Source organism: Oryza sativa, chromosome 3 (genome assembly GCF_034140825.1).
Source record: "Oryza sativa Japonica Group chromosome 3, ASM3414082v1".
NCBI classification, from domain to species: domain Eukaryota; kingdom Viridiplantae; phylum Streptophyta; class Magnoliopsida; order Poales; family Poaceae; genus Oryza; species Oryza sativa.
Genome location: NC_089037.1, coordinates 37,191,333 through 37,205,728, shown reverse-complemented (window position 1 = coordinate 37,205,728; position 14,396 = coordinate 37,191,333). Strand labels below are relative to the sequence as shown.

Here is a 14,396-nt window from a genome sequence, read left to right as displayed (position 1 = left end):
AATGGAGAAGAGATTGGTCTGCGAGCAAGTATGGTAGAAGAGATTGGTCTTTTTCGACGCTGGATTGAAAGGCTTAGGCCGCGTTTGAATATCCCATTATTAACTTATACTCCATCATTTTTTACGTGCACGCTTCTTAAACTGCTAAATGATATGTTTCTTTTTTTAAAATGTTTTTATATAAAAGTTGCTTTAAAAAGTCATATTGGCCGTTTTTTTAAGTTCTTTCGCTAATGCTCAATTAATTATGTGCTAATGAGTTACCTTGTTTTTCATGCAGGATAAATGGGTTACAAACCAACACGTTCGAACACAACCTTAATGGTTTTGCTATGTTTATTTAGGTTCTTTGTGAAATTGCACCTCTTTTTATACACTTTACAACACCAAAGCTAGGCAAAGCCCTAGTAGTTTTCCAGGTAAAAAACACACACCAAAGATTGTTGCTCCAACCCGATTATGATTTTGACATAGGACTTTCACAAAGAACCCAAATAAACATGAGTTCACATAGGACTTTTTTACATTTTTTTTTCACTTGAGATTAATTAATTTGACTCCTAGAGAAACAAACACCTCCTTTGTTTCCAATATCTGTCGTTAGTACTAAGTTTAGAAAGCATGCATGCAAATTTGATGAGCATGATTGTGCAATACCATGTATGGGTGCCTTTTTTGTATTATGGAAATTAAAATATACAAATTTGATGAGTATGAGAGGGTAATACCATTTTACAGCATTTTTTTGGGGATTGGACAACAAAGAGGATTCATGCATGATGGGAGCAATGAAGATGGGGAAAATATCTAGAACAAACTACATGTATATGGTGTAAACTTGAAAATTAACGTCAAATAGAAATGGAACGTGGAAAAATCTTAGGTTTTCCTTTTTTTTTAAAAAAAAAAGAAACTATGGTACTTTTTAGGTTTGCACTATATATTTTTCCATAAAGATAAATGTTGTGACTTTCTACTTGCAATGCGTGATGAACTCATTTCTAGTACTCATAAGTGATGAACTACAAACAAATATCGGGCCATCGACTGGTTTATGAGTTCTACATTTAACATATCCATCGTTGTCTTATTGGCTCGTGAGAGTAAAAGAAAATTTAAGTTTTAAAGCTAAATTTTATAGTTGATTTTGATGTTTTCTCGTCATGGTTTTTGCAGCATTGTTTTTAAATCGCAAAGAACAAAAACATATGTAAAAGTTATATCCGTAAATTAGTTTCTGTATATTGCTTTGTTCAATTTTCTGGACTTATCAGGCGTGGAGAAAACGATGGATGGATGTGTTAGTTTCCTGGCTCACACTGCAAGGATGGGACAAAGGTTTGGTTAAATTAAATTGATTAATCATGCTTTGCATTTCTGCGCAAGCTAATTAACAAGCCTCACTGAATGGAATTGATCCAGCAGGAGGCAGACATACTGTAGTGATTGAAAAGCAGCAAGCTTATTCCAGCAGGAGCAGGTGATAGGCTGCTAAGCTAGCTAGCAAGCATATATTCGATTCGATTCGACCGCCCCCGCCCCGCCCATTAATTTCTTCATTCTCATCAGCATCTCGATCGATCCATCGGCAGCTGGCCGGCATCAAGCTCTTAACTTAATTAGCTAGCTAGTCTCTCCCTCCCTCCACCGCATATCCATCCCCCACCAGTTGTAGCAGTAGCTAGCTCCAAGAGCTTCTTGTCCATGAATTGTTGATCTCGATCGATCGATCTCTGCTGCCTGCTAGCTAATGAATAAACAATAGCTAGGCTATATATATATATATATATATATATATATATATATATATATCGATCGACCATGTCGTCGTGGATGCAGCACAGGCGGCGGTCGTGGACGGCGCGGTTGCTGTCCTCCGCGTCGCTCCCGCCGGTGCGCCTGCTCGTCTTCTTCGCCATCGTCATCTTCTTCCTCTCCGTCTCCTCCTACGTCGACTACAAGGCCATCGAGCGCCGTGCGGAGATCGGCCTCCGCGTCTTCGCCGCCCCGCTCGCCGCCGTCACCATCTTCCTCCTCTTTCTCGTCCTCCAGCATCGACGCCGCTACTGGACGCTGCGCCGCCAAGTACACCACCACCATGCATATGCTGATCAGGCCGAGGCTGCAGGGAGCGGGTCGCCGTGGGTTGTGGCGCTGCTGCTGCTGCTGTTGCTGCTCATGCTCTCCTTCCAATCCTCTGTCCATTCCATCTGGTTCAGGCCTCTCTGGGATTCTGCTGATTACTAGTAGTAACTAGCTACCTACTTCTACGGTTCTACTCCACCTTGCAGCTATAATTTACTCATCTACCTACCTAGCATATACTATATATTATCTATCTATACATACAGGAATTAATCCATCCATATGTAATACGCTGTCTCTTATTTGATCTCTAGCTCGTATATACTCCATCTGTTACACAATGTATGCATGTATGATACAACTTATGTTCCCGTCTTGATACAATAGCAATATATTACTACTAGAAGGATTAATTGCATCTGTATACTACCACGCGTCTTCAGTTCTGCTCTATTTACTGGTTCAAAAGAAATTGCACTGCAAAACTGTTCATGAGAGACAATGTGCTAAAAAAGAACACTTTACACGTGTAGCCTAAATATGAATATGTTATAGTAAATGAGAATTCATTTTTACGTCTTTAATTTATACAGTTATGAGGTAGTACACTAGTTATAACAAGAGTTTACTGTAGTTCGACTTGAATAATTAATGTCAACGGACTATGTAGCCATGTCCATATTGTTGTCTTTTTCCTAGCTCTTACATGTTTCTAAATTCGCCAATCTTCTTTTTCGATACCTTGGCGTTAGCTAGAAACCTCTTGGGTTTTATTTTTCCTTTACACATGGTTCTTGGCTACAATATCGGGCAATATCTGATATACCGTTACAACCAAGTCTGACAAACACTACTGCTATGGCTTCTTTTTATAACAATAATCATTCAATGTACGCCTAACTAGAACATATAAATAATATTTTAATCTAAAGTTATAACGACTAGAATAGTTAGCATTAACACGTATCATTGTCCTATTGTAGCTGCTTTTCAATTGACGTCATAGAATCTATGGCATTAGACACATCTTTAGTGTGCCCGCTAATATGTTTAAACTGTTTTTATTTGTAAAATGAGATTTATATCATTTTTGTGAAGAAGTATACATCAATTATAAATACTCTCATAATAATTGTTCTTTTTAAATTTCTATACATAATATTTGGGGATTTGTCCCACACCGTATATATTTGAGTATTTAGCAGCAAAAGCGGCTGTTGGCTGTGTGCTGCACAACTCTAGATAGGGGATGTAAATAATTTCCGTAATTGAAAAAATGCTCTCATAATATAAATTCATGAGAGTAGTATAACACATGTAAAACAAACAGGTAATAACTCAAGTAAGTAGTACTTAGAAGTAAACAACACGGGGAGTATATATATATCATGAAAATGAGAAAGGAAACAAATAAACAACTAGTGGTATTGGAATGTATTGATGTAAAATAAGAATACGGAGTTGTAGAGGGGGGCAGAGTGAAAAAGGGGGGGCAGCAAGCCGAGCATCGCGTACTTTCCCCGCAACCCCAAACAACAAGGAAGGAAGACGCTCCTCCCCTCCCATCTCTTAAACCCCAAAAAAACCAAAATAAAAATCCTCCTCCTCCTCCGCCTCCGCTTCCCTTCCCTTCCCCGATAGAAATCCATCCCTCCCGCCGCCGCCGCCGCCGCCGCTCCTAGGGTTCCGGCACCTCCCCGAATCCCCCCCTCACTTCGACCCCTGTTCGCTTCACCCGCCGCCGCCATGGCGGAGAAGCTGAGGGATCTGAGCCAGCCCATAGACGTCCCGCTGCTGGACGCCACTGTCGCCGCCTTCTACGGCACCGGATCTAAGGAAGAGGTATTCTACTTCTCCGCCCGCTCGCTCGCCCGCGCCTTGCGTGCTTCTTCCCCGCCACCGCCGCCGGACAGCTTCCGAGACTTAGGGTTTACGCGCTTTCTTCTCCTATGCGTTCCCAACCCTATCCGCTCTCACCGCCCGCCAATGCCCTCTCAACCTTACTCTTTTTCATCCTTAGGGTTTCGTATTTACTGGAGTATGCGTCAAGCTGGGCGTTGCTGCTGCTATTATAGCACCGTTTATGACCCCCCCCTTCACGCTCTGTGTTTGCTGTTGCTGCCCTGCTGCATATTCGTTTATCCTTTTATTTTAACCTCCTGCCAATATACAATGTCATTATCACCTTTAATGTGTTTCTTCCTACCATTTTTTTGATTAAGCAATGTCATGCATGCATCCATATTATCCTTATGTGCCTTTTTTCTTCTTTCAGAGGAATGCCGCTGATCAGATACTACGGGATCTACAGAATAATCCAGATATGTGGCTGCAGGTGGTCCACATTCTGCAGAATTCTCACAACTTGAACACCAAGTTCTTTGCCCTCCAAGTAAGTTTCCGCACCTCACTAGTTAGCCATGTTAGGTTTCTTTGCAACTCAATAAAGATGGCTGCCATTTCTCTTAATGATTAGCATTGTAGTAAGATATTTTTTCATCCCGTAATACCTGCACTTTACATTACACGTTTGCTTATATGATTGTAGTGTAACTGTGTTAGGAGAGGTTCTCATAGTCACCATATCCTATATTTGAGCATTCAGATTGTTCAACAGTGTTGAGTGTTTTATCACTTATGTACTACCACATTATAGAGACGAATCAACCCTAGGAGAAACACATGTTGCTTATTTGCCTTCGCAGGCCTAGCGCATAGGCTAGATTGAATACATACATAGGCCATGCTTAAAAAATTTAAATGCAGGATGGTAGCATGAAGTTTGTACAGAACCCTGTTTACAGTAAAAGTGGATGCTTCCTTTTTTACAGAAATAGATGGAGACCTAAGTTTCTAAATATCAGTTTGCAGTTTTTGTGCTATGCTTATTTTTTAACATGCTGGAGAAACATGGTTTATAATGGCCTCTATTTAGAGCAGTGAAAGGTGACATGTTGGTTCTATTGTTTCACCAACAGAATAAAAAGAGCTTCTCTTTTGCCACTTCAGAATCTCTAATCTCTTTCACTATTCAAATAAGGCTCATCTCTTTTTTTGCCATGACTCCATCATCACCCTTCTCTTTTTGGCAGAACCACAGAAATTGTTTAGGGGCCATATGGTATGATCATGCAACCCATAGTTATGTGCATCAGCCATAAATAAAACCTGGGTTTTCTGCATCTACAAGCTAGTTTCAACATGATGCTGATGCTTGCTCCATGTTCATTTTAAATTAGGAGATCCCAACCTGGGATGTCTCTGTGCATGCATGCTAGTGCTACATCTTCACTTGTAGCTGCGAAGTTCATTCTGTGTCATTTCCTGATTTTGCTACACATTTTAGGTACTTGAAAGTGTTATAAAGTATAGGTGGAATGCATTGCCAACTGAACAACGTGATGGCATCAAGAATTACATATCTGATGTTATTGTCCAGGTAAGGACCAATACATTTGACAAATCTTTTATTTCATCTGGCCCATGAAAACAAATCTCATTCGTGTATGCCTTTTATGTTCTCTTTCGTCACTCTATCAGCTCTCCAGTAATGAGGCTTCTTTTCGGCAAGAGAGACTTTATGTTAATAAACTCAACATTATACTGGTGCAGGTAAGCTGTACTGTTTCAGTCACCTTTTAAGTCATAGCACTGCTTGTTATTATCTATTTGTTCATCTGGCAAGTCAACTGACTTGTATTATTAATTGTTGCAATATAATAGGTTCTGAAGCATGAGTGGCCAGCTAGGTGGTCATCTTTCGTTCCTGACCTTGTTGCTGCTGCAAAGAGTAGTGAAACCATATGCGAAAATTGCATGGCTATATTGAAGGCAAGTTGAGTTATCACCTGTTTCTGTTTAACAACATGGAACCAACTACTGACTCTGCGATTTGCAGCTTTTAAGCGAAGAAATTTTTGATTTTTCAAGAGGTGAAATGACACAACAGAAGATTAAAGAACTGAAGTCATCACTTAACAGGTTGGTTCTTGTTACCATCTTTGTCCTTTTAGGGTGTTCTGTATCTATATATATTAGACCACAGTCAATTATTTTGACATATACTTTATTGCGACTGCCTTTTGAACTGATGCAACATTATTTTCCTTATTGTTGAACAGTGAATTTCGTCTTATTCATGAGCTATGTTTATATGTCCTATCTGCAACACAAAGACCTGAGCTCATCCGTGCTACACTGGCTACACTTCATGCTTTCTTATCATGGATACCAGTGGGCTTCATATTTGAGTCACCTTTGGTATGTAGCTTATTTCTAAACTTATCAGGAAAGATCCTACATAGAATTTATCAAATCATGTCTTATTTTTCTTCATATATGTTTGTTAGCTGGAGACATTACTGAAGTTCTTTCCTATGGCTGCTTATCGGAACCTTACACTCCAGTGCCTTACAGAGGTAAATTGGTGATGTATTTCCTGCTGTGTCTAATTAGCAATGTTTCTAACTGCGTATGTTCCTAATGGAGTAATAAAAAATGGACCATATCCATTAGTTTGGTTCAGTTTTTTTTTTCTATATATCCTTTTTGAATGGGGGCAGTAAACCAGCCCTATTGCATTTGAGAAACATGTAACCTTGTTGGTTTAATACCCTATTTATCTTTTGTATATATGGATCTTGCAGGTCGCTGCTCTTCAGTTTGGTGATTTTTATAATGTGCAGTATGTGAAGATGTATACGATTTTCATGATGCAGTTGCAGGTAAAGAATGTCTTCAGGAATCTGTTGCTTCCTTCTTTCTAAAGTATCCTCGCCCTTTCCCCCTCCTTTTAAATATGTACTTATGAACGACCCTTCCATAACATGTATAGGCTATTCTTCCTCCTGGAACAATTCCTGATGCTTATGCTAATGGCTCCAGTGAAGAACAGGTATGGCAGTGATTACTTCAATAACAGTCAGTCATAGGAGTCTGGTTGATTTCTCATTTTTTAAATACCATTGAGGTACTGTATTAATAAAATGTATTTTCCTTGGTGCAGGCATTCATACAAAATCTAGCTCTTTTTTTCACTTCTTTCTTCAAGGTAGGATTTCTCACATTCTCTGTATGCCTAACTATCTTATTTTTTGAGATAATAAAATTGCACACTTAAAATATATGAAACTTTCTTTGAGATGCTGTAACTAATTAACCTACTCTTTTGATGTCATATTCCCAGTTGTGACAAAAAAAGCTGATTTGTTCTTGTATTGGCCTTGTCAATTTATACACTGAAAAAATAACATAAATGTTAGTTACGCCGTACGAAATCATGATTTAGTTTCAATATGCTCTGATCTCTTTATTTGGTGATACATTTAGAATCACATGCGCATATTGGAGGCATCTCCAGAAAATAGAGCTGCATTACTTCTGGGCCTTGAGTACCTCATTGGAATTTCATATGTTGATGACACAGAGGTTTTTAAGGTAAGTAATTTATAGCTAGATTCGGTACATATATGAATGGTTCAAGAGAGATGCATATCTTATAATTTTGGCCGATTTGCAGGTGTGTTTGGATTACTGGAATGTGTTTGTTTTAGAGCTATTTGAAGCACACAATCAAATGGAGCCTGCAGCATCTGTAAACATGATGGGACTTCAGGTGTTCCTCTATGAATTTTTTACATGAATTCAATGGCTTTGATATATTCACCTTTGCAATTCATGCACTTTTTGCAAACTTTTCCTTCTATTTCACTTGTTATTTCTTGTTTTGAAGTGCTGCACTCTTCTACATCGTCGACTCATCGCACATATGAATAATCTGTAGGCTCAGATGCTCCCTGGAGTTGATGGCACCATCACAGCTGTTCAGCAGAGGCGTCAGCTTTACTCAGGCCCACTATCAAAATTACGAATGTTGATGATTTGTCGGATGGCAAAACCAGAGGAGGTACTGATTGTGGAAGATGAAAATGGGAATATTGTACGTGAAACAATGAAAGACAACGATGTTCTTGTCCAGTATAAGGTTAGTAACAGAATGTGTAGCTATTTTCCACCCCTGTACACAAATTGTGTCACATACTCTGTGCTTCACCTGTTTAATTTAATTGTCAAACTTATGTGTTGCCTCCTTTCTTTAATTAATTGTTTTGGCAGATTATGAGGGAAACACTGATCTACTTGTCTCATCTTGATCATGAGGATACAGAGCAGCAAGTATGTCCTGTCTACAGATATTTTCATTAAAAAAACACATGCTATAAATATTATGCTTTGTTCATGCTATGTGATATCCATTGAATTTGTTCCATTTCTATGTTGAGATAGCGCAAGTTGTGGCTTAAACCTGACTTCAAATGATGACAACACATGGCTTTAGTTTGAAAGTGCCTACTGTAATATTAGTAGTTAGTAAGCTACTTGTTGGTCAAAGCTCAATTCTGTGTAACCTAGGAAAGTTATGTGAGCAAGCTCACTATGTGTAGCCCAAGAGCAATTAAAAATGTCTACTTTTTCGATATAATTGTTGCACAATTTCTCCATCTGGTTTAGTGCTTTGTACGAAGTTAAACCAGAAAACTACAAATTTGTTTTGGGATCCCAGATGCTGAAGAAATTGAGTAAGCAATTAAATGGAGAAGACTGGAGTTGGAATAACCTCAATACTCTCTGCTGGGCAATCGGATCAATATCTGGTTCTATGGTGGAGGAACAGGTTTGAATAATCATACACTGTTCCATTCTTTTTGTCTTTGGCAAACGTTAAGGAGGACTAATATTTAGCTTTGTGATAATTTTGACCATTTCATGCAGTGCTGAAATTCTTAATGGTTTCTGTGGATCTTTTTCAGGAAAATAGGTTCTTGGTAATGGTTATTCGCGATTTATTAAATCTCTGTGAAATCACAAAGGGGAAGGATAATAAAGCTGTGATTGCCAGTAACATCATGTAAGCATTCATCTCAACTACCCATGTTTATACTAACAAAATTAAGGTTTGACTGATCTGATGATTGCTTTGTTAGGTATGTTGTTGGTCAGTACCCAAGATTTCTCAGGGCTCATTGGAAGTTCTTGAAAACGGTGGTTAACAAACTATTTGAGTTCATGCATGAGATGCATCCTGGAGTTCAGGTCAGTGTGCATTCACATGTAGTCTGTTGTGTTGGTGCAGAATCACTGTTTTGCAGCCCTTGTAGTGTGGAACTTAGATTGGAACTGCTTGCAGCCATCTTTCCTTCCATGATCTTAATAACAAGTTACTCATGTATCTGTTGTTTGATCATCACACACGCTGTTTGCTGCTATCTCCAGTTTGTGCAAATAGTTTAATGCCTCAACACTTCTGTTAGTGTTGTATGTAATGTATGCCTTGCTCTGCTGATTGCAGGATATGGCGTGTGATACTTTTCTGAAAATTGTTCAGAAATGCAAGCGCAAATTTGTCACACAACAGGTAAATTCAATCACATTGCTTGATATCTCAAACTCTTATGTGGATACTTTGCTGCTATTTCATTACAAATTATGTTTTACTTAAAGCATGTGCTGAATTTAATTTAAGCACATGCATCTAATTTATGCTAATATGCACCGGTGACACACCAACTTCATGTTTCTTTGTTATCTAGGTGGGCGAGAACGAACCATTTGTTTCTGAACTGTTGTCCAGCCTTGCCACGACAATTGGTGATCTTGAGCCGCACCAGATTCATACGTTTTATGAATCGGTATGCTTAAAAACCAAATAAGTAAAACACAATTTCAATCAGAATAGTTTATCATTAATATTATTTTGTGCTATCTGATTTTGCTGCTCAGGTTGGCCACATGATTCAAGCTGAATCTGATAACACTAAGAGAGATGAATACCTCAAAAGACTGATGAGCCTCCCTAATCAGGTTCCTTATTCTACATTCTTAGTATGCCTTTATACTTTTTCTGGAAAATGTAGTTTTGACAGGTTTTCCTATCATTGAACAGAAATGGGCCGAGATAATTGGACAGGCAAGCCAAAGCATTGATATCCTGAAGAACCAGGATGTTATTAGATCTGTTCTTAACATCCTGCAGGTAATTTAATGGAGCCTGAGAATTTCATTTGTCTATTGTTTTGAAATTCGCTGTGTGAACTGCGGTATTATTTCCTTTCTTTCGTTGTTTTTGTTTTTTCTTGATGTTCTTTTTATTTATTTATTTTATAATTTGTAAAGCTTCAAAGTTAGATCGTCCACCTAGTAGGAACTGAACTGCGTAGCCAGGTATATGCTAAGTCACGAACTGGTAGGGACATTTTTGTTCATTATAGCTCACTGAACCAATTTATAGAGCATGCTTTTTCTTGTGAGATTGTGCTTGGGAACTTTGAAAATATTTAGGGTCAATTTGCTGTGTAAAACTGTAGATATCATACATTCTAGAAAATATTTTGCAATTGTTGTTTGTGTGTTACCTCTAGGTAGTTAGCCAGCAATTGCACTTGCTTGCTTTTGGTTCCTCTGTGTGCTTCGCTGTCTGTTGAATTAAAACATTTTCTTTGTGTACAATGTGCTGTTTTTAGTGTAATTTTCAGTTTCATTTACCTTTTGCACAACCCTCCTTGGTCTTAGATACTGTTGGTTTTTTGTTATTTCTCCTGGTGTAATAAATGTTGTTATATGTGCTTGCAGACAAACACAAGTGTTGCTAGCTCACTTGGACCACACTTTTTCCCGCAAATTTCCCTAATCTTTCTTGACATGTTGACAGTTTACAGGTATTTTGTTCACCGCTTACTGTATTTTATTGCTGTATTATGTTAACTCTTAGATAATGGTACAGCATTTTCTTGGAAGTACAAAGCTAATCAAGTATTACAAATCTGGGGCACTCGGCGGGGTAAATAAATTGAAGCAACTGACTAAAACAATTGATGGAAAATCAAATCTCGATACACTATATTGCTAAATCTCAGTATTGTACTACATAACACCTTCCGAAGTTAGATCAAGGTCTCAGATGAACTGTTCTTTGGGATTGTCCTGCCTGGTGCCTGCCCATGTAAAACTTGGTCTCTCTTGTATGGCAATATGCAAACAACCACAACTTTCTGGGGCCTGCAGAATTTGGCCCAGAAAGCAAGCGATCATGCTAAATTTGCTCCAATCTACTAGTTAGAATTTTCTTTTTTGCCATTGTGCCTGCCATGTTCTGATTATTCTTGTGGTCAAGGTTGATTTCATCTTGTTATGCCTTTAATACTTCATTAGCTAATACCATCTTTTTTGTTCGTGCATTGTTTTCACATCAGAATGTACAGTGAGCTTGTATCAAGCACCATTGCTGAAGGGGGACCTTTTGCCTCAAGGACCTCCTTTGTAAAACTCCTTAGGTATGAATTGATGGTTTCTCTTTATCAAGGACCTCCTTTGTAAATCTCCTTAGGTATGAATTGTTGTTTTACTAAATTATGCTCTATATGTGACAGATCTGTCAAGAGGGAAACATTGAAATTGATTGAGACTTTTGTGGACAAAGCTGAAGATCTACCACACATTGGGAAACAGTTTGTTCCTCCTATGATGGATCCTATTCTTGCTGACTATGCTAGAAATGTTCCCGATGCTAGGGAATCTGAAGTTCTGTCCCTGTTTGCGACGATCATAAACAAGTATATGCCTCCAACCTGATAATGTCTTTGTTTTTGTAGATGTAAATTAAAATGTGTTTTTATTATTTCAGTTCGTAGGAAATTTCTTCCAACTGTACATCTTGTTGCACTGTCTGTTCTGATATTCCTTTCCAGTAATCATCATTTTAATGTTTATTGTAGATACAAAGGTGAAATGCTTGAAGACGTGCCTCGCATATTTGAGGCTGTTTTCCAGTGCACTCTTGAGGTAGGAATACCTATTAAGCTTCCTTTTTCATTCTATCCATAGGTAATATTTTTAGATTGGATTAATAATTTGTTCTGTCCTGTCAGATGATCACTAAAAACTTTGAAGATTACCCGGAGCATCGCCTCAAATTTTTCTCTTTGCTTCGTGCGATTGGCACCCATTGCTTCCAAGCATTAATTCAGCTTTCAAGTCAGGTTAGTACCAACTATTTAAAACATCATTCTTCCTTGTTGATTTAAATTTACTATTGAGTTCAGATACATCAACATATTATCTTCTATTCTTCTGTTTTATCTGATTATTGGATTGTTATCTTATTCAGCAATTGAAACTTGTGATTGACTCTATCAACTGGGCATTTAGACATACAGAGAGAAACATCGCAGAGACTGGTCTCAGTCTATTGCTGGAAATTTTAAAGAACTTTCAGGTAGAAAATACAATCCACAATTTGCTACCATTGCATAATATTCTGTTTGCTTATGTTTTTTTTACATGATTCACTTGCAGGCCTCAGGATTCCAAAATCAATTCTACAAAACTTATTTTTTGAATATTGAACAAGAGATCTTTGCAGTTCTGACAGACACATTCCACAAGCCTGGTTTCAAGCTTCATGTTTTGGTGCTGCAGCACTTATTTTGTGTGGTATGTCAATATTCATTTTTATCTGTTCTCTTTTGTTTGTATGGATACACTTAATTATTAATTTTCCTAATTTGTAGGTTGATGGTCTGACGGAGCCTCTCTGGGATGCATCCTCAGTACCATACCAATATACTGACAACGCTATGTTTGTCCGAGATTACACAATAAAACTTTTAGGTTCATCATTTCCCAACATGACACCTACTGAGGTATGATCCTTCTTTTGCAGCTATCCTGTGCTTCTGTGGCCATCATAGACCTAACAACTTTTCCCGCACAGGTTACAAAATTTGTTGATGGGCTTCTTAGTTCAAAACATGACCTTCCAAGCTTCAAAAACCATATTAGGGATTTCCTGGTGCAATCAAAGGAGTTCTCGGCTCAGGTAATTTGCTCCTACCCCTTGACACTGGCATGGACCTGATTTTTCACAATTCAAAGGAATTAGAGGAACCAATACTTCACTATACCAGAAATAGTAAGAACATAGTTTATCAGAAACCAACAGTTGCTAATTACCAGAGAGTGGATGTTGCCACGTGGTAGTATGGTGCCAACTTGAGAAAACGATAGATATGGAATCATGTGCCAAGTATAGCGTTAATGTTAGGGCCTTTACAATGCATAAGTGCCCATTTTTTATTTGTTTTCATGTTACTTGCTATTGAACTCATCTGATGAGTTGTTTCATGTTCATTTGCTTAGGATAATAAGGATTTGCGATTATTTTAGGGCCTTTACAATGCACAAGTGCCCATTTTTTATTTGTTTTCATGTTACTTGCTGTTGAACTCGTCTGATGAGTTGTTTCATGTTCGTTTGGTTAGGATAATAAGGATTTGTATGCTGAAGAGGCTGCTGCACAAAGAGAGAGGGAGCGTCAACGAATGCTTGCCATTCCAGGGCTTATTGCCCCAAGCGAATTACAAGATGAGATGGTTGATTCATAATTCTGTGATTCAGCCTTGCTAATCCAGTTCCATTTCTTGCTTTGGCCTCCAAACCTCTGGAGCCCTCAACACCCCATTGCCCAAGTTCTCTTCCAGGGTGGTGAAAGAAGGTGCCTGCTGTAATTTTATTTTCGGTTACCTCCACTTGGTGCTGATTGCGAGATTTCTGCTAGTCAATAGGAAAGGCCAACTCAATTTTGTCGCAAGAGCTGTTTTGGACTGCCATTGGTTTGCAGTATGAGCTGTCAGGTTAATGTGATGACAGCAGCTCTTGTGCTCCTGTATTTTGCTAACATTGCTGCGTGTGCGGGGCCATCATATAGTATGATCACGGTACAACATTGTATCATGATTTTTAGTTTAGTTTATAGATCGGCCGCATTCTGTATTGTGGACAAGATTCAGGATAGAAACTTATATTCGTAGTGTACTATTTTGTGAAATATGTTCTTTTTACATTGCCCGCATATGTGCTGTTTGGTTTCTTTTTGACGCTCGTGATTTGTCGAGTCTGTATCAAAGTCGGATCGCCCGCGTGTATTACCCACATGCATGGAGCGAATCTTTGGCGTCACTTTTTTTTTCTATATTAACGCAAGTTCTGAACGAATTACGATTTGATTTATGTTTTCATATTCAAGCCTGATTCTTCAGGAGCGTTTGGGCTCCAATAAGTGTGTATAGGGGCTTGTTTGGGGGAGTTTTAAATTCTGATAAGTAGTCCGTGAGAACTGGAAAAGTAGTCCGTGAGAACCGGAAGAAGCTGAGAAACCTAGCTTTTTCGGCTTCTAGTTCATTTTCTGGATTCTATAATTACAGTTACTTAGAATCTGAGTGAAAAGTTTTGACTGTTTGAAGGAACTTTTGATTTTG

General features: G+C 38.4%; 2 protein-coding genes across 3 annotated transcripts; both read left to right on the top strand.

Moving 5' to 3' along the window:
* Positions 1-1,560: 1,560 nt before the first annotated feature.
* On the top strand, positions 1,561-2,511 carry LOC4334850 (uncharacterized). The gene has a single exon (XM_015774426.3). It carries the CDS (start codon positions 1,822-1,824, stop codon positions 2,245-2,247), a length of 426 nt encoding a protein of 141 aa, XP_015629912.1. The 5' UTR covers positions 1,561-1,821; the 3' UTR covers positions 2,248-2,511.
* Positions 2,512-3,596: 1,085 nt separating this feature from the next.
* On the top strand, positions 3,597-14,097 carry LOC4334849 (protein EXPORTIN 1A). 2 transcript variants are annotated; one of them, XM_015776601.2, is made up of 32 exons: positions 3,597-3,927; positions 4,361-4,477; positions 5,432-5,524; positions 5,626-5,697; positions 5,809-5,916; positions 5,984-6,066; positions 6,207-6,345; positions 6,435-6,503; positions 6,732-6,809; positions 6,920-6,979; positions 7,091-7,135; positions 7,414-7,521; positions 7,604-7,699; positions 7,868-8,068; positions 8,200-8,259; positions 8,648-8,758; positions 8,895-8,992; positions 9,069-9,177; positions 9,434-9,499; positions 9,675-9,773; positions 9,865-9,945; positions 10,028-10,117; positions 10,714-10,799; positions 11,334-11,414; positions 11,511-11,693; positions 11,856-11,922; positions 12,009-12,119; positions 12,248-12,355; positions 12,436-12,573; positions 12,651-12,782; positions 12,854-12,958; positions 13,401-14,097. In XM_015776601.2, the coding sequence occupies exons 1-32, from the start codon at positions 3,832-3,834 to the stop codon at positions 13,521-13,523; spliced, it is 3,213 nt and encodes a 1,070-aa protein (XP_015632087.1). In that variant the 5' UTR covers positions 3,597-3,831; the 3' UTR covers positions 13,524-14,097. The 2 variants fall into 2 exon arrangements, with proteins under 2 accessions (XP_015632087.1, XP_066164777.1); XM_066308680.1 differs by having other exon boundaries at positions 4,106-4,477.
* The last annotated feature ends 299 nt before the right edge of the window (positions 14,098-14,396 follow it).